Source organism: Eupeodes corollae, chromosome 3 (assembly GCF_945859685.1).
Source record: "Eupeodes corollae chromosome 3, idEupCoro1.1, whole genome shotgun sequence".
NCBI classification, from domain to species: domain Eukaryota; kingdom Metazoa; phylum Arthropoda; class Insecta; order Diptera; family Syrphidae; genus Eupeodes; species Eupeodes corollae.
Window position 1 is genome coordinate 11,091,409 of NC_079149.1, and position 21,363 is coordinate 11,112,771.

The window sequence follows — 21,363 nt, forward strand, 5'->3', positions numbered from 1 at the left end:
CCATTATGCCGTCAAGAAAGGATTCCAACCTACCTACCTACTGTGTAGTGTGTAAGGATAAAATGAGAGAGATAGAGACGAGTATATAGCCGTTCGTTGGCGACAACAATGCCATAAGATTTTTATCCCTATACTAGATGGCATGGCGGGCGGAAAATCCATTCAAAGAGACTTTAGTATCATCGTATATATTTTATTAACCTAATTTGCCGAATTATATGTTTTCTGTTCGAGTCTCCAAACGCAAAGGACGAACCAACGAACGAATATAACCTGACTCGATGGATGTCCCAGGTATAGGGAACTCTCATCGCAGTCATAACTCTTGGCTTTGAAGGGTTCCCATCCCCATTTACACATACCTTTGCCATCGTCGGTCGTCGTCAAGAATGGTAAACGAGGTGGAAAAGTGCTGTCGCAAACCACTCCTGATGGCTTTAGGTTTTTTTTTTGTGTAGCCTTTTTCAAGGTGAAGTGGGTGGGAAATTTTTTATCACCAACGTTAATCGAAAACAAAAGCCAAAGAGGAAAAAAAGACGACTTTTTCGTTCTTTTTCTACTAATTTTTATTTCTTACTTATGTTTTTCTGTTTTGCTTAAAAATAAAATAAAACTTAAATAAACCAAAAGCAAAAGCAAACGCAAAATCAATAATATCTTGTACAGAAAACAGGAGAACAGTGGCGGCACGGCAGCAGTCACACTTTATATGTCCTTCGGCTTAAATGAGGGTTGTTTAAGTTGGTTAGTTTTATAAAATCAAGGCATCATATTGGGTTCCACTGAAAAACCCCAGATTGTCTGATGTTCTGATGTAGTGAGATCCAAGGATATGAGCAGAAGAAAAGTTCTCCAATATCATAATTTAAGTAGCTTTTGCCTTCACGTGCCAACTTGGCCCAAGTTAATGGAATTATAGTCTATATTTAAATTTAGGACTTACAAAAAGTGCATTAACGGATTACTTTGGTAATCGAGCTTTGTTGTTTTAAAAGTATAATTAATTTCTATCTTCAATGCGCTACATAATGTTTATATAAAAGGTTGCTGATGTCGCTGTGGCTGCTGCTGTTAGAAATCGAGTATAAGTTTCCGTTTCCGGCGCGGCATGAACGGGCGACGGAAGGACAAAAGTGCTTTGCTGTCTTTTCGTTAAGTTAATTAACTAATAGAGCTATCAATTTCATGGTTGAGTAAGTTTTGTTTTCTTTGAATGTCATCAGTTTTCAAGATGGAAAGTCGAAGGAAGAACAAACATGTATATCTTTCAAAGTGTACTCGTTAACGCAGAACGCAGGGATAAGAAGGTCACATGAAAAATTCTCAAAGTCTATGTTTATCTTTTCAAAAACCGCTGAAGCTGGAATTTAAATTGGTCTCAGAGTAGTTTTAATTCAATAAAATTAAGGATCTCAGAAATTTAGTTTCAAGCTATTGTTAAATAAAAATAAGTGAATATTTTAACTTAAAGTTGATAAGATACCAAAGCAAGCTTTTCAATTAGAATTTGCTTTAGTTTTTACGCTTTGGGAATATTACACAATAAATCGATTGCCATCAATGACTGATGAGATGACGATTATTTTTTTTGAAACGAATGACATATTTCAAAATAACGCTTAACACACATCATTTCAAAAATTTTGTTTTTTTAAACGAGTCTCTGAAATTTTCTCAGTTCCCAGATCTTTCGAAATATTCTTACCTAACGCCAGTCCATAAAAAAGTTTTTAATTACTTAAAACCAGTAATTAAAAGTTTTTTTTAGTATTTATTTATTTTTTGATTATCTTACACTTTAAGATACAATATCTTATTTATAGTGTAGCTTGTAAAATGTACAGTTGGTACATACATAATTGATTTTAGTTCAAGTTTTACAAATTTGCGAATATAACTTAATCTTTTCATTATTAAAGTAAAGTTTAAGTTCCTTTCCCATTTGTTTCGTGTTATAGATACTTTTTATTTCTCGCGGCAATGAATTCCAAATTCTTACTGATTTGACAGAGAACTGACGTTCATATGTTAGACACTGAAAACGTGGAATTACTAGATCACGACATCTGTTAGAATTGAAAAAGTTTAATTAATTGTAAAGATCCACAGGTTGGCGGGTTAGAAGTATGTCAGAGAACAAGGTTATTGTGCAGAATTTTAAAAAAAATTCTCAAAGGACATCCCAAGAAGTTGGGATGTACGAGTATACGGCGAAACTCTATCGTAACGTCGCAGCCCGTGAAGATATCTTAGTTCGCTATTAAATGCAACCGTTAATTTCCTTTTACTCTCGAAATCTAACTTACAAAAAATTTCACAGCCGTAAGTAAGCAGAATTAAAATCAGCGTTTTCATCAGCAGAATTCTAATTATTAGTTTTGCAAGTTTTAATCCTCATTTATACAAGCTGCAGAGTGTTCAATACGTCCCAATGGGCAGCTCAAATAGAGTTGGGTGTCATCAGCATACAATCGTATTGAAGATTGTCTTACAATTGAAGGAAGTTCGTTAACATAGATTGAAAACGGGCCAAGAATCGAACCTTGCGGAACACCCCTAACGACAGGTAAGAAGTTGGAAAGAGTTCTGTTAACCTCTACTGCTTGCACTCGATCAGTAAGGTACGAAAATAAAAGCCTGACTGCGGAGGAAGAAATGTTAAAATGACGTAAGAGTTTTTCGCAAAGCACCATGTGATTTACCATGTCAAACGCTTTTGAGAAATCATGGAGTATTAAAAATGTGACATTATCCTCGTCTATAGCTTCCCTTATATCTTCTTAGACACTTACCAAAGCTGTAACGCAGCTGTTTTTCTTTCGAAAGCCTGATTGCTTGGGGGTTAATAGACTGAACAGATTAAGAAACTTATTCATTTTTTCAAAAACTTTTGATAAAAATGGCAATATTGAGATTGGCCTAAATTCGTCACCTTTTGAAGTTTTTGGAATGGATAAAACTTTTGCCCTTTTCCATTGTGTTGGGTATTCATTTTGTATCAAGATGGAATTAAAAATATGGGTAATAACGGGCAAGAGCGTTGGTCAAATAATCTTCAAAAACGAAGGGTGCATTTATCAAGGCTATAGGATTGGACTTAATAGAGAGGAGTGCTTTTACAACATCCTCTGCAGTTATTGCAGAAAACATAAATGAATTTGAGTTTGAGGTATGTGATAAGAAAATATCTTCAAAATATTGTAGGAGATTTAACGATTGGTGGTTAATAATTGGGTTAGAAACGAAAGATTTTTTGAGAACGTTTATGTCTATGTCTTCAGCCAAACCACAAGATACTTTTCCAACACCGATATTCTTAACATTTTTCCAAATTTGCTTACTACCTAAAGACGCGTTGATGCGAGTTGCATACAAAGCGGATTTTGCCTTACGATTTTTTTCGGTGAAAGCTATTAACACGAAAGAGTTTCCACCGTCTATAGGCTAGGTCACGCTGTCTCATCAAAGAACGTATGTCATTTGTTAACTATGGTTTGTTATAACGAGCGCAGCTTTTGGTTTTTAAGGGTACATGGCTCTCAAATAATCTATTCATCCTGCTATTCATAAAATCTACCTGCTCACTGGGGGATCGGATTTCTAAGACATTCCAGTTTATGCTTCTAAGATCCATTTCAAGTGAAGCATAGTTGATTTGTTCGAAATCACGGTATTCGATTTAACGAATATGAATCTCTACTTGAAAGTCGAAAGTTAAAAAAATTAAATCATGCTTTAAAAAAGTTTCCGCAGACAACTGATTGTAAAGAATCACTTTGATTTAATCGGTTCACTATCCTCTACAAAAGAGACCTTAAATTTGCATTTTTGCACCCTATCTGAACGATACAACTTACAACCCGCTAGTGAGCATAACTAGTTGTTAAGCAAAACATTAAGCCAAGTTTCAGATACGCAAACCAAGTCAACCTTTGAATCTTCGAATGTACAACGAAATTCGTCGATTACATTACGAATTTATTACAATTTACAATAATGTAGTCAAAAAACACTCTCAAGTCTATTACATCTTTACAGACTTAAGCAATACATTTGACGAATTAAATAAGTCATTAAATTATTCTTAATAGATTAAGGGCTTAACTAGTGTTTTGTCATATCTTAAAGTAACCCTTTAAGGCAATTTTAAGTCAATTGCGTTTGGTGTACCTCAAGGGAGTCACATTGGTCCGTTGCTGTTTATTTTATTTAAAAATGAATTGCCTTTTGTTTTAAATAATTCCATATCGCTAATCTAGGCAGATGATGTTAAAATTGTTCGAATTATTAACTCCATCAAGGATTGTAAATAGTTATAAAAAGATCTAAATCAATTTTGGGAAATGGTGAAATAAAAATCGTTTGATTTCAAATATTGACAAATCATGAATGTTTTTCCACTATTTTTTATGATCAAATTCTAAATTCGAGTATTTCAAGGTTTTTCCTTCTCATTATCTTTGCGAAATCATTTTTAAAGTCCTTTTAGACCAATTAAAAATGATAATAAAAATGAAAGAGCTTTCGTAGAAAGTTAAAAAAAGCAGTCATTAGAGGGCTTTCAAAAAGTTTGGGATTTATTTCTACACTCTAGTTTTGTGCTCTTACAAAAGCAATTCTCTTTATATACCAAATAGGGTAGAATTGAATAGAAATTGAATTGAATTGAAATTCAAAAGATTAAAACTATATTGTATCACAATTGAATTAAAAATAAAATTCAAATTGAATAATTGAAATAGAAATGAGAACTTAAATGAAATTGAATCGAAATTGAATTAAAATTAAATTAAATTGAATTGAAAATTGAACTACAAATTTAAATTGTATAAAAATAAAAATTTTATGTTATTAAAACTTATTAAAAATAGATTAAAATTAATTTAAATTGAATCGAATTGAATTGAAATTACATTAAAATTTCATTGAATTTGAATTTAATTTGAATTAAAATCGAATTTAACTGGAATTGAATAGAAATTGAATTGAAATTATATCGTAATTGAATTTAAATGGAGTAAAGCAGAAACTAAAATAGAATTGAATTCTCATCATCATCATCAGGTCCTCTAACCCCGAACGGGGCATAATGTGTCAACAAAACGAATCCATCCTTCTCGATCTGCAGCTAGATACCTTAACTGTGGCCACGTCTTTCTCTATGAGTTAGCTTTCGATAACACTGTAGATTTCCATGTTGTTCTTAGTCTTCCAACTTGCCGTGACCCCTGAGGATTCTATTCAAAGGACTGCTTCGCAATGTCATCGTTTGGTTTCCTCAATGTGTGACCAATCCATTGCCATTTGATGATGTCGATGTTCAAGCGCCTCTGACCTGTCCTACGCCACAATTCCTAGTTAGATATTGTTTGTGGCCAGCGAATTTTAAGGATGTGACGCAGACAGCGGTTCACAAAAGCCTGCGACTTTCTCGAGATGGTGGCCGAGACTTTCCATGTTTCACAAGCATATAATAGCACGGATTTCACTTTGGATTCGAAAGATCTCAATTTAGTGCGTTAGAAGACTTGACTGGATTTCCAGATTTGGGACAGAGCACCAGACGCAACGCGAGCTTTATTTATTCTGCTTTTTACGTCCAGATCCGTACCACCATTTGCTGATACAATACTTCCGAGGTAATTAAATTGTTCGACCTCTTCAACAGGCATGTCATGCAGAATAATACGATGTTGTGTTGGGGGGCCTGTTAGCATTATTTTTGTCTTTTATTTTAAGACCGCACAATTCTCCTTTTACCCGTAAAGTTTGACACATCTCATTCAGCCCACTGATGTCATTTGCCATGAGACATTTATCGTCGGCATAATCTAAATGGCTAAGAATTTCAAACGTTCTCCATTGAATACCTTACCTCTCAGTTGTACCGACGCTGGCCGTCAGAACATCATCTATCGCCAGCAGAAAAAGAATTGGCGATAAAACACAAGCCAGCCTGATTTCTCTTGAGTGTAGTCTCAAGTCTAGATTTTATCCGTTCGAGGATAAAAGTTGCCATTAGGGAAAGTGGACAAAACGGTAATACCACGCCAATTGTTGCAGTTCTTGATATCTCCTTTTTTTGGCAACTTAACAATCACTCCACTCTTCCATTCCCTGGGATAGGTTTCGTTTTCCCAAACAGTTTGTAAAAGCGGATGCAAGATACTAGCTGCTGTGGGGGGATCAGCTTTCAGGAATTCCGCTGGTACTCCGTCGAGCCTTGCTGCCCTGTTGTTTTTTGAGGAGATTAAACGCTGTTTCAATTTCAATTTCCGCTACTGAAGGGGGTTCGATGTCAATACCCCTGCAGGATGTGCTCATCTCGTTAAGTTGGGGCACTTCAGCACTCTGTTCAACAGGGTCCTCATTCAACAAGGCACAAAAGTGATCCTTCCACCTGCGAAGTTGATCTTCAATTGATATCAATAGTGTCCCATCCACATCCATTACAGGATGATTGTTGTTGCTATTTTTCCCGACAACTTCTTTGGCTATTTGGTGCAATTCTCGGATATCTCCTCTTCTTGCAGCGTTTTCAGCATTATCAGCGAATCCACCTACCCTCACCCTTCTGTCACGTCTCACACAACGATAGACCATCTTGAACTCTCGTACGCCTAGGTACAGCCTCGGATCCAGCCTCCATAAAAAGATTTTTAATTTCACCCCACATCTCGTCAACATCTGAGTCAACACTCACATTTAATGACGAAGCTCTGTAGTTAAGGGTGTTGATATAGCTACGACTTATGTTGGGATCACTTAAAGCATTCGTATTGATTTTTGGATTTCTTGGGTCTTAATACAGCCGCGGTTTTTAACTTCAGACTCGTGACAACCAAATGGTGGTCGCTTCCCATATCGGCATTTCTTATATTTCGGACATCAGACTTCCTCAATCGGTGCTGAAACATGATGTGATCAATTTGATTTTCGGTATGACCATCTGGGTGCACCCATGTGACTTTGTTGCACGTCTTATGTTTAAATACAGACCCATCAATTTCAAGACGATTTTCGTTATTTGCCATTTTTTCACATTACTCGTTGCAGACCGTAATTGTCTACACCGACTTGAGCGTTTAGGTCTCCCATGGTATGATATCGGCTCTCGGAACACTCGGAATGATCTTTTTACAGTTTTTTTTTTTAAATGTTAAAGCATATTTTTCAAGCCCAAATTTTGTCTTTACACACAGATTACGAAAAACCTAAAAACTTTAAGTAATTCTTCAAAACGCATTTAATATTTCAAAGTAAATTGATATTTCTTTTCTGAAGAATACAAAGTTCATATATTAGGGATTATCGTGAGATAAAGTTTGCCCATCAACGAAAATTCCTATATTTTGGCACTGATCCTTAAAACCACGAATTTGAAGTATTAAAATGTGAACCAATATTTCCAAGAAACTTAATTTCCGAAACAAAAAGTGGAGTTTTTTTTCGAAAATATGTAGGACACATTTCTATAGAAATTTTAGTCACGTTAGCCGTCGTTGTAAATAATGAAATAAATAATTGGGGTTTAGTGAAATCTTTTAAATCACTTCAGCCAAAAATATGATATTTTCAATTTATCGTGCAATATAATTTTAAATAGCTTCAAATCAACAAAACACTTCGAGTTGAACGAACGACGCACGCTCTGAATTAAAATCGATAAAATAAGTAATTCGAAATCCCTTAGGGTGTTAACACACCTGAAACTACCTTACTTAAAGAAAGTATCTTAAAATAGAAAAGTAATTACTGACCTTTAACCCCCAAAGAGACATAAACTTTTTTAATTATACATAAAAGTCACCAAAATAGAATTACATTTTTTTTTTCTCCACCTTCTATTTTTACTTCATCAAACGTCAATGGGTTGTGCTAAGTGAGCACAATGAAATCTAGTGTCAAAACAAAATATTAACTTCAGAAAAAGATTTTAAGTCACTTATGTAGATATTCTACAAAATAACTCAAGAAATGTTTAGTAAGTTAATTTTGGACAGTATTAATATATTTCTGACAGCTGAGAGACAATAAAAGTTTGTGTTCAATAAAATGTGTGCTAATATTAAAACTGAAGAGTTTGTTTATTTGTTTGTTTGTTTGTTTGTTTGTCTGTTTGAACGCACTTATCTTAGGAACTACTGGTCCGATTTGAACAATTCTTTCAATATTAGATAGCACATTTATCAAACAAGGTCATAAGCCGCAACAGGGTTCGCGGCAGCATTATTTAATAATTAAAGCTAACTTACTGTAACCTTTTTTATTCTAACCAAATGTATTTTAGATGTTTTTGCAAAAAAAATAATAATAAAGGACAAGTCTCATGGTTGACAAGTAAACTTTTGTATCTCATTGTATACAATTTTACATTTAAATTGATAATTCAGTGCCTTTGAGCTGCAGAAGTGTGTTTCTCAGTGATATCAAAGAGCTAAAAGACAACAATTGAATAACTTTTAAATATTGCTAAAGAAAGTGAAAAAAAAATCTCCAATCCCACATTTTTACAAGAGCTGTCAAATATCAAATTTTGAATTCTTTCAACGATTTCACTCTTCATAAATTAAATATTTTCAACCATTTTATCGAAAGCGAAATTTTTGTGATTTTTTCCTACCACCTGAAACCATCAGAAATATTTTAGGGTACTATTAACAATTTCCAATACTGTTGGTTTTCTGTATCAGCAGTAGACTATTGATTTGTTGTCTAGGACACATTTATTTATTGGAGCATTTCTTAAATTTGACAGAAAGTGTACGAAATATCAACAAATCTGATAAGAATATTGCGTTTAAAGTCTACCAATATCTTAAAAACAACTTTTTTCAACTGAATGTTCATAGTAATTGAAAATTGTCGATGTATGTGCAATTACACGGAACTGCTTATGATTTTCCAATGACATGACATTTACTTGATATTATTTCCCAAAACAATTATAACACATCGGCTTATGTAAGTACGTTCAACAGCGGGAGGAAACTCAATTATAAACTCATCTTGCATTCAAGTCTGCTTAAACCAACCAATAACTTCTATATGCTAATGAACATGTTAAGCATTAGTTTCCAAAAACATTTCTCAACAGTGTATTTTAGAATAAGTCAATGTTACATTATCTCGCAACATGCATAAGCGCCTCACACAAAATATGAAAACAATTACTACAATACTTCCAACAAAAAAACTATGTTTGACAGTTAAGTTGCATGCAACTTTATTTTTACTTTCATTTCGACACAAGCCAAAGTGATCATAAATTATATTTTTTTTAGAGATAGTGGAAGTTCTCTAGGAAGCAGCACAAGTTGAAAAAGTAATTTACTATCCTCAACCCCATTCAAGTCAGCTGTCAACCAAAAGCTATACTCCAATACTCGTTCCGAAAAATAAGCCAAAAAAAGAAATGCTCATATTCATATATTTCACTGAAACTTAACTGCTAACTGCTTCTGCTTTTGTTCTATATATTTTTTGGAAAACCATCTTTCTGTCTGGCAAAACCATGTGAAACCCCCATTATGATAAATAAATAAAGAAAAAATACAAAAATTTCAAACCGCAGCAGCAGCAAAGCAAACATAACAAGTTCCTTAACCTTTTCAATTCCCTTACGTCAGACGACAACAAAAAAAACCACCAAGAACCTACATGAAGGGCTTAGCCAAAGTGTATTCTCTGTGCTTAAGCTAATACGAGCATATGCTCCCGTCGTCATTGGGGATCGTCATCCACGTCGTCGTTAAGTCAGTAGTTGGTCGGTCCGTCGGTCGTTTATGTGCTGCCGGCAGAATTGAAACGTGTTGTGCATTTGTAATCGCTCCCAGGAAGTTGTTCCGAATGGAATAAATTTACTTCCATCTTTCTATCTTTCCCTCCATCCAATCCGCCCGGGAAGTAAAATTGCAACCAATTGTACCACGACGACGACGACGAAGCACGACTACGAGTTTAGACCATGTTAATAAATATACCCTACCCGAAGTCGTATGTGGGAATAAATATTGAGGAGGAAGCTGAAGAAGAAAAATTGGAATCATCAGCTTTTTGGCTGATACCCAAATTTCTTGATGAGAGTTTGTTCCTATCCTACTCTTCAACTCGAGGCCATCCGATGAAAGGAGGGGGTGAGGGTGGTGATGTTGAGTATCAGGAACAGTAACTGTTTTATGAGTCCAAGACATCACATGATGCTTGTATGCTCCCCTCTATCCCATCAAACCCTCTGCTTCCATACCGAAATTGAATGAGCTCGAAATTGTCTATGGTTAATATTACTGCGAGAGATGGAGGAATTGGTCAGTTGTAACCAGTTTCGACCGAATTCGAATTCTGGGATTTAAGCAAACTTTATTTGAATGCAACTAAATTACTTGTGGGATTCTCATTATTACAGCTTCAGACATGAATGTAGAATTTTAGGTACACCAGTCATATATATAGAGTTATGAAAGTTAATGATTTTATTATAACATTGTAACTTTGATGCTAATTGAATTTGTTAAATTATATTTATTAAGGTTGATGAAAGGGCTTGAAGAGAGACTGTTGAACATTTGTCAATACTCTCCTCCTTTTTTCAACAACATTTAACCGGTTCGGAGTTCTTTGGTGAGGCTCAATCGGGTTTGTGCCACTCTATCTTCGTTCCGTTTGTTTTTTTTTGATAAAAATGATGTTTACCTCTCTTTTGAAAAGTCGTAAAATTATTGTTTTGTTTGGTTTTGAACTTATCAGTATCTAGTAGCGCACTGTACGTACTTATAGATAGAAGAGTATCTCTCTCTACGAATTTTTGTTCTTAGATAGGCCGTTTTTTTAAATTCTTAATTCATTATCATTATCGGTGTAGAAATAAAGTGTCGGTTATTAGTGTCTGAGTGTCAAAATAGAAGATCTGTTTGAGGAAGCGATATTTGTGAAGGGATTAAAGTTGTTTGTATTTAAATTAGTTTTATTTTAATCCAAAAGGTTGGTAAAGAGAGTAAATTTGTTTAAGTTCTATTATCTTGATTGTTTGTCGTATGATTTCTTACACTTGTTTGATTAACATTGAGTCTTTTTTCAAAGTGTTGTGCTTTTGAATTAGTTGGAATAATTTAAGTGACAGTTGTTTTGACAGTTCAAGGGGACAGATAACTTTTTCTTTGTGTATTTTAACATTTCCTTATGAGAGATTGGAATGCAACTGTCAGAAAAAATACTTGCAACTACTAAAAAATAGGTCGACATTTGGATGAAGTATTTGAAAACTTGTTTTTTTTTTTAAATAAATTTTGTAAGGTCTGACTTTTTTTTTAATGTCAAATTTTTAGTTTAAGACGAAAAACTGTGTTCCCAACGTGTCGAAGTACTAACTTACATTCGCACACACCACAGACATACAAAATCCTGAGGTTTTAGAATTTAAAGAGACCATAAAACGTCGAAAATAATATCAAAATTTTCCAAATTATTTTTCTGTTCTGTTTTCAAAATTTAGTTTTAAAATAAATGTATGCTTCTGCAAGATTCTACATATCTTTAATTTTATTTTTCAAAAATCAGTATTTTAAATTTCAAGAAATATAAATTTTTTAAAAATTGATTCATTGGCAAAATTTGTATTAAATTTTTAATAAGTGAATTTTTATTCACTCAAAACGAGTCTCAAATGGAAAGTTTTTGCAAATGTAGAATTTTTTTGTTCCAGAGCAGAATTCGGCAAAACTTAATTTTGTGTTCATATTTTAAAAAAAGGGAAACAGTGTTTTGAAACTTCGATAGTGCTATTAAAATGAGAAAATAAAATACCCGATCTTAAAAACTGAAAATAATATTGTCAACAAAATCAAAAGTATTTTAGAAAGTTTTCAGAATTTTGATATCATAACTTTACTAGGGAATAAAAAAATATTTTTGAAATTTTTAAAAAAAGTAGCAAGTGTGGTTTTTACGATGTACCCAAGCAGGTCCTAATTGTGTGTATGAAAATTCGTAAAGCATTCTTTTTCGACACACAGAACTATGTTGCAGAACTCGAAGAAACATCTGATAAGCATGTGGCATACTCTGCAAGAGTATAGAGACTTTTCAATTCTCTTTGGAAAATAGAACCTTGAGATAAGGCTACACTTGAGATATGGTACGTTTTGATGTCGAAAGTTGAAGAGTTTTATACCTTCTAAGATAATATCGAGTAAAATCTCTTTGATACGATAGCAATTCATTTTCGGAATCATCTGCGTGTTCAAGCGTTCACCAAAGAAGAGCTAAGTATTGACGTAAAAAGCGACCACCACCACTTTTTGCCTCGAATTTTTATTGTATACACATTGACAAACTGATCGTGTAAGTTAACGCCACCCATATTTCGGCTGAAGCTTTGTTGGCCAAAGCACATTCATCTTGTTCATCACGAAATTATTGGAACGGAATTGATGATGTTGAGAATGCTTTGAAATCCATTCTATAAAAAAAGTGACTGGCATGCGACCCACACTGATAACTTCCCATCCCGTCTGTCTATTTGTCTTGCTTAAAAGTTTGTAGGTTTTCGTGTTGGATTAAAAAAGTTGTTAGTTGAATTATTCTTACAAATTTACAAAATTATCAACAATATTATTCATATAAAGAAATAGTTTAGTTTGAAAATCTAGTTTTGTTAAATAGATTTTTAGTCGAAACATTTTTTTTTACCAATTTTAGTAGAATTTCCTAAATTTTTATAAATTGGATGAATTATAAAATTTGAGAAATATCAAGAACCGAGCATCAATTTTTACCAAATTTGCGTACTATTTTTGTAGATTTTATTTTTTTTAATGAAAAAAAACGGACTATTGGACTTTTATAAAAAAAATACTGAATATCGAAAACAATATTTTTAGTGAAATAAAAAAAAGTTTGAAGACAATATTTTTAATTTTTAAAAGCTTTTTGAGTCGTAAGTAAATTTGTATCAAGTTTTAGTATTATTTTTTGTTAGGGTTTTTTTTTGTAAAACATTGGATTTACTTTAAAATTTTACTGAGTGTTGACAACAATATTTTTTGTTGACCCTTTTTTTAAACTGCTATGGTAAAAAACCACCAACGCAATTTTCTTAAGCCCTTTCTGCATCTTTCTGCTTTATTATCTGTATAACAAAATTTATTTGAAATCGATATCTCTTCTGGTTCTTGAGCTATGGAAGACCAAAAAAAACGTCGCAAACGTACGAACGTACAAACGTAAGAACGTAGGAGCGTACGAACGTAAGTACACACAAACACAAGCACAGAGATCTCTCTTAAAATCTTTTATTTAGACCCTAAAGGCCTTGAAACGTCGAGAAATGTCAAAAATTTTCAATTCGACAAATCGGACCGATTACAATAACTTCCTATGGGAAGTGAATTAAAGACCTTTTTAAAAGTCTTCTAAACGAAAAAAAAACTAATATCTTAAATTTGATCTTTGAAATCAAAATTCAACTGTTATATGCACGAGTATCTTTAAAAAAATTCAAAATATACTTTTTTAAAGTTGAGGAAGTCTATACAAGACCTTCTATATGAAATGAAATAAGAACACCTTTAAAAAATTGGCCTTAATTGCGCTTAACAAAAACTAAATAAATCCAATTTTCAGCAGTTGGTCATATTACACATTGAAAAAAAGAAATAAGGGCAAATATTTTGAGAAGTGAGACCAATTTAATGTTACGGTGATTTATGCATATGTTATCACCCATTGTTTTTTTATAAAAAGTCCACATGTTAGAAAGGCCAAAGTATTTATAAAATCTTGAAATTTGGGCTTTTCTTACTTGGCTTTATTTTACAATACCAAAAAGAAATACATAGTAAACATTGTTTTAAATGGAAATCGGCCTTATCAAAGGTTCTGTCAAAAGATAATTACACTACGAATATTTGATCATATTTTAGAGTTCGAGAAAAGTAGCTATTTTGTCTTGAACTCAGAACTGTCAATATTTTAGTTACGAGTGAAACTATGAAAACTTTTTTGTCATTCGCATTAGAAATATTCTCTATTAAAAGCTTGAAGTAAGGCCGAAATTAAAATTCGTAGAAATATGGACTGTTCCTAATTGTTTTAAAAACAATTTTTTTAAAGTTTCAATTTATTTTTTTTTACAATGGAACTCCAATTCAAAAATTTTAAAATTTGTTCGAATTGCCTCAACCTTTTTGTCTTTAAAAATCGAACTTTAGTTAAACGGAGCGAATTTTTGGTGGACTTCTTTTTTCTTTTTTGATTTGTAATTTTAAACATATTTTCTTATTGCAGAAACATAATAGTAAAATCTTAAATTTTTGATAGAGCTTTTAACTAATTGAAGAACAAAACGTTTTTTTAACATGAAAAAGAACATCCGAACTGTTGAAAACATAAGCTAGACTGCTATGAATGCTTCTGAGCTCTACAAATTAATTCTTGATTTCGAATTAGTTCCAAAAAACTAAGGGTTGTTCAAACTCCTGATTAGGAACTTATTTCTTTAACCTCTACCAAAAATATAACAAAATTCATCTAATCTATTTTTTTCATGGGCAAATAAATATTTTTGTTGTAATTTTTATTAGAATTTTCTTTAGGATAAATTTAGCTATTAGAATGTATTCTTTCATTTTGAATTTTATGTAAACACATATTTTATCTTCGTACACGCATCATAAAACTTTACAACAATAAAAAAAGGAAATCAAATTAATTCGGATAAATCGATTATCTCTCTTACCAAAAAAAAAACCAACAAATAAAATATAAAAAATCAAACTATGGTCGTAAAAAGTTTATGCATAAATCACCAGAAATACAAAGCCTATGTGTATGTATAATAAATTTAATTACCATGTAAATTATGATGTCTCCAAAAAGTACGCAAGATTAGTCAGTGCCGCCATTTATGTAGTAAAATACTGACAAACAAATCAATAATAAAACTCACATTATACGATAAAAATCTTGTGTTTGTTGAACAATCTCTATTATTCGCATATAAATATTTTATTTTGTTATTGTACATCACAGTACAATACTTAATACTTAATTGTAATAATCAATTGATACTTGATAAAATTGTAAATTTGGTATTTTTTCAAATCTATTAATAAATAAAATAAATATTGAGAGTAAAGCTAAAGCTATCATTGATTTCAAACATTGAACATTAAGTTTCGGTTTTAAACGGATGAAGAAAGTCAAATATGCTATTTTTGGTTCACCAAAAAAAAATACTTTATTTAAAACCTGAACTTTAATTAAATAGTTGACAATAAATGAATAGCTAAAAAAATCTTTCCACTTAAGACCTTGTCTTTCGTTTGGACGAAAATGAGGCATATGCCCATGTTCTGCATTTCACTTTGCGAAAGTGAATTTGAGTGTTCAACAATTCGTTATTGTGAATTGAATTTTCGAACATGCAAATGGATGTTCTGTATTTCGGTTTGTTCCATTTTTTGAACGCATTCAAATCAATTTTTTTATTTCTGTGAATTGATCTTTGATATCTTCCTTCTGCTAGGAATCGGAGGGTTCCAGCAAGTTTTTAAATTAAAGGAATCGATGAAAGTATTATAAAAGGTTCTATTTCTCGGCCAACATCTCGAGAAAATCGCAGGCTTTTGTCAACCGCTGTCTGCGTCACATCCTTAAATTCGCTGGCCACAAACAATATCTAACCAGGAATTGTTGCGTAGGACAGGTCAGAAGCGCTTGAACATCGACATCAGAAAGCGCAAATGGCAATGGATTGGTCACACACTGAGGAAACCAAACAATGATATTGCGAAGCAGTCCTTTGAATGGAATCCTCAGGGGTCACGGCGAGTTGGAAGACCAAGAACAACATGGAAATCTACAGTGCTATCGGAAGCTAACATCCAGAGAAAGACGTGGCCACAGTTAAGGTATCTAGCTGCAGATCGAGAAGGCTGGAGACGTTTTTTTGACGCCCTATGCCCCATACGGGGTTAGAGGACCTGATGATGATGAATTCTCTTGAATTCTGCTTCCTTTTTTCATTTTAAAATTGCCAATAATGTTGCATCCAAATGCAAAAGAGCAAAAATTTGACTGCAGAAACAAAATAAAAATGAATGATCCTTCAGTTCTGACAGTTCGAAACAATTTCGAAGTTTTCGAAATCGATCAAATCGATCATTTCACGTGTCGATTGTTAATGAGATAATGAAGAGACTTAGGAACTTCCAGTTTTGTAATTGAATTCATTTTGATAAAATTTAAAATGGAGACTTCTTTCTTATCTACATATATTTTAATACATTTTGACAAAACATCTTTTGGATTATTGACGCTTGGAATTGAAAATTAAATTTTCGTCAAATTAATTGTTTTACTATATCGTCGTTTGAAAATATTGATCTTATTTATATTAAAGCTCATTTTAGGTGCAGTTCCCAGTATGTAGTATGTACTCTCAAGAATACTTTACATGATTAAAATCAGATCGAAAGATCAAGCCATAACGAAAAACACCGTTTCGAGATAAATGCGTTTAAAGTTCTTAGAAAATTTATCTCGGAATAACTTTTTTTTTCGATCAATCATCACCATCAATATTTAAATATATAGGTTTTGACGGTCACTGACCAGAAATTTGAGGTCAAATTGTCAAAATGACGGATCCGACAAAATTTTTTTTGTATCTTTTTTGACCAAAATTTCTATGAAAAGATTTTCTTGATGCACAATTTTCGAAACTCAAAATGACGGTTCCGACAAAAATTTCATATATCTGTTTGACTGAAATGTCTATAAAAGTTTTTTCGAGGTTGTTAAACGCAAAATTTATCAAGTGTTTCCCATCAAAATAAAAAAATGGAATACGGTGGACAAAAAAAAAATTTTTTTCTCAAATTAATAACAAAATTGAATTTCTTGTCAAATATGACGGATTGTTAAAGGTGATTTTTTAAAAGCTATAGGAAAGTTTTCAAAAAAAAACACATAAAATTCAGAAAAATGCATGAAATGTTTATTTGAATCGATAGTACGGTCCATATAATTTAATGTTTGAAGATTATTTCATGCAAATGTTGACCTTGACTGCGCCTCAAATGGTCCATCCGCTTAGTCCAATTTTGGTTTAATCTTTCTAACATTTCGGCCGATACCTCACGAATAAATGCTTCAATGTTGTTTCCCAATGCGTTTGTATAGGTATGAGCTTTAACATAGCCCCTTAAAAAATAGTCTAATGGCGTTAAATTGCATGATCTAGGCGGCCAATTGATCTGTCCCAAACGTGAAATAAACTGTTCACCGAACTCACCTCTTAATAAGACCATTGTTGAGCGTGCTGTGTGGCATGTGGGACCGTCTTGTTAAAACTGCATGTCATGCAAGTCAAGCTCTTGCATTTTGGCCAAAAAAAGTTGGCTATCATCTCACGGTACCGCTCACCATGAGTTACATTTCGATTCGTATCATCTTTGAAGAAGTACGGTCCAATAATGCCACCAGCCCATAAACCGCATCAAACTGTGACTTTTTCTGGATGAATTGGTAGCTCTTGCAATGCTTCTGGCTGATATTTATTCCAAAATCGACAATTCTGTTATTTACGTACCCATTGAGACAAAAATGAGCTTCGTCGCTGAACAAATTTTTTTTTTGGTAAAAAAGTGGTTCTTCGGCCAACTTTCGAAGAGCCCATTCACAAAAAATGGTACGTTGCAGAAGGTCGTTCGGCTTCAATTCTTGCACCAGCTTTATTTTGAAAGACATCACACCTAAATCCTTCCTTCAAAATATTCCACGTTGTTGAGTAACAGAGGCCCAATCGTTGCGAACGGCAACGAATTGATAATTGATGGTCAACCCTAACACTGGCCGACACAGCTGCAATATTTTCTTCAGTTTGCACTCTTCATAAGTGAGTTGGTGGTTTAATGTCCAACAATGTAAATTTCTTGCGAAATTTAGTCACAAAAGCCCGAATAGCCGCTTCAGTGGGTCGATCAAACTGACTTTAAAATGGAAGAAGCGCGCGATGAACTTTCTTAACAGAACACGCATTTTGGTAATAAAATTCAATAATTTGCAAGTGCTATTCGTTTGGAAGACTATTCAAGGTTAAATCATAGACCAAACTGAAGATGTTTGACAGTGAAACAAAACACGAAACATGCGTCAGTTGTTTAAACCAGTGTTGCCAAAAAGATAATAGCTACAAAATAACCCTTAACTTAGAAACAGGATCTTAGTCGCTTATTTCTATGGGCCATAAACAATTCCTTCTTCAATTTCAAACAGCTTTTGATTCACAAATGCCTGAAGACCACGCGATAAACTAGTTCAAGAGTATCAGTTATTTTTGCTTTTAATAATCAACTCTAACCTCAATTGAGTACTCTCATTTCATTTCAATGATAGCAATTTTCGATGATATACATTTCAATGATCGCGATTTTCAACCTGCTGGAAAATTTTCAATGATTGGTTTCAATAATGGAAATACATGATGGTGAAATTTTACAAAATCATCAACATTATACAAATTGATGAACTATTCAATGGATATTGTTTATTTATACATAATTAACATTGTTCACCTTATCGCCGCAAAAACTCTATTTCTTGAAAAAAAAACTTCCACCAATACTAAATTCGATTAAAGTAACTTTATTTTTGTTCAATATTTTGAACGATTGTCAAAATTCAACCGTCAATAAGAGAACAAACCAATTCTTATCAAGGTTAAATCAACCCAAATCATCAATCATGATTGATGATAACAAAGCTAATTATTATATGTCAAAGTTTAATAACATTATTTCTTTTCCCAAGGACATGTTAGGTTACTCAATACTACGGATGGTCACCTCAAACACACATTTCTTTGTAATTCAATCACTCCACTCACTCACTTACTCATAACAAAAGTCAAGTCAATAAAATCAAACAAAACAAGAAAAAAAGTAAAACTTTTTCAACTTTACCACCGAAAAATAACCAAAGTTTTCTAAACTCCTTACTTATATCCATTAAGCTAAGAAGTAAAAGTCTATTGAAAAGCTTATATCTCTAAAACTACATCTACACTTCCCGATTTTAGCCTTGAGTTCTTGTTGTTTTCTTTGGAAATCTTAGAAAGCTATTCCCTTGGTAAAACAAATACATCAGAATATGTATGTCCCTAATATTGACCTTAATTATTTCCCCAAGAAGAATTTACTACGAAATCAAAAAAATCTCTTTAAAAGGCTCCAGAAATCTGAAAAAAAGTCTCAAAATGTAAGTTTGATTGGAGAAAAAATTGCTCATTATGATTCTTGTTACTTATTTTCTGTTATAATTTATGTGTAAGAAATTATTGTGCTTTGTGGTTTGAGTCTCGGCTATAAAAATTGTTGTTTTTTGTAATTGTTGTTTGCTGTTTCTTGTTTTTGCTCAGCTACTAAAAACAAACCAAAAACACACACACATTACACATCACAAAATACAAAAATATGTATTTTTGAGTTCTAATTCGTGCACGATTCGTCATCCACTTTACTACGACTACGACACTACTCATCCACATTGTCCTTTTGTTTTCTTAATATCCTTCCAACCATACTACTCTAAAAGTATTGCCTAATTCAATTCGCATTGGCTTAGGCTTTGGCTATATCCTTTTTAGGAAACTGCTGAGGCTGGCGGCGACAAGTTTCCATTCCGCTTCAAGCTAAAGACAAAAATCCGTCATAAAATCCATAAACACACATTCAAAGAAACAACATTTGGCTCATAAATTTTATTATGACCGCACTTGCGATGAATTCTTTTTTTTTTGTTGTTATTATTTTATTTTTGGTTTAAATAAAATGCTAACAATAAAATATAAAATATCCTCTCCAGGATGACGCCTACTTATTTTATGTCTTGTTTTCTTTTGTATGTTTGTTTGTTTCTTTTCCTTTTTTATGTTTGTTTGAGTTGTTACTTTATTTATCCATCCTTTCTAAATCTCTTCCACCACTTTTACACTATTTACACACTATATGACTTTATTTTTATGTTGGCTTTTCTTCTTTCGCTAAATTCTTCTTCTTTCTTTTTCTATTACTAAGTCTTTGATTTAAAAAAAAATGTAATTAATAAAAAAGTTCATAAAATTAACAATTAATTTTCGTAAAATTAATAAAACCATACATAAACTTAGTTTTAGATTTTTAAAAAATTAAAAAAATTACAAAATTTTTGTTTGTTTTTGGAAAGATCCTTTGCTTGCATGTTTATAGTATTTATTTCAGAGATCGGGACAAAACTGGTAAGACACTACTGAACACTAAGATGCCATCAGCACCAGCACACACTGCCGAGGAGGCACGTTTACTTGGGTAAGATAGGTGTTTTTATTTTGTGTTTGTATTTTTGTTAATGTTTTTGTAAATTTTTGAAACAAGAAATTCCTCAAAAAAAAAACAAGCGATGGGATACATTTTTGTGTGTGTTTTATTTTTATTTTTGTAATTTTCTTCCTTGAGATTTTAACAAAAAAAAAGAAGAAAATAAACTTTTTAAAAACAATTTAAACTTTTTTCCCTACCCTACCTACATACCTCTGTCTCTCTTTCTCTCTTGATGGCATAAAAGAAAGACAAACTTTTCATCCCCTTCTATTGATGTAATGAGGTGAAGTGCCACAAGAGAGAATTGTTTGTCCTTAACTTTTTTTTTGGATTTATTAAATTTTATTTTCCTCCACTTCACTGATGATAAAATGATATAAAAAAAAATAAAAAAAACACTGTAGCTGCACTTTTAAAGCGCATGAAATAAGTAATTTTAAACATCAACAAAACTCTGTAGAAATGGAATTATTAAAAAGATATAAACTTTATAAGAACCTACCCTAGTTCCATATCCAATGCTGGAAGCATCGGATTGTCCAATTGTAGAATTTAAAAAAAATATCTAAGTGCGTGTTAAGTCTTCTTATTTTAAGTATTTTTCTATATTTTTTACTGGAGTTAAGTTATGTCTTTAATTATTATTAAATCTGTCTTATGTCTTATAACTTCCACCTCCCCCTCGTTCGTCTAACCACTAAAGGGGGAGGTGTATATGCGATATATGTTTGAATATCATAAATACAATTTATTTTATCTATGAAAACATTATTTTTATAGGACAATGCCAGTTGATCCAATGGATGATATTGAATTACGTTCGGTTCAATTGCAATTCAATCGACGTGATTCTATTGTTGACCATTGTGAGCAGAAGCGTATTCCAACGGATAAAGGTGAAATTCAAGTAGCAGTACAAGGTGATCCAAAGAAGTCAGCTATATTGACCTATCATGATTTAGGATTGAACTGTAAGTACAAAAATCTTATTTTGTTTTTAATAAAT

General features: G+C 32.5%; 1 protein-coding gene across 12 annotated transcripts in view; it reads left to right on the forward strand.

Annotated features, from left to right (window-relative positions):
- LOC129949110 (protein NDRG3) overlaps nucleotides 1-21,363 on the forward strand; it is a 151,183-nt gene that overhangs the window by 89,063 nt on the left and 40,757 nt on the right. For 7 of the 12 annotated variants that reach the window (XR_008782004.1, XM_056060357.1, XM_056060364.1 and 4 more), the window contains 2 exons: nucleotides 20,247-20,345; nucleotides 21,138-21,328. Coding sequence is in view for 11 of the 12 variants with exons in the window: in XM_056060357.1 (XP_055916332.1) it covers nucleotides 20,247-20,345; nucleotides 21,138-21,328 (290 nt within the window). In the remaining variant the exon portion in view is untranslated. The remainder of the gene's footprint in view (nucleotides 1-20,246; nucleotides 20,346-21,137; nucleotides 21,329-21,363) is intronic. The other 5 variants (XM_056060361.1, XM_056060360.1, XM_056060368.1 and 2 more) reach the window with 2 other exon arrangements.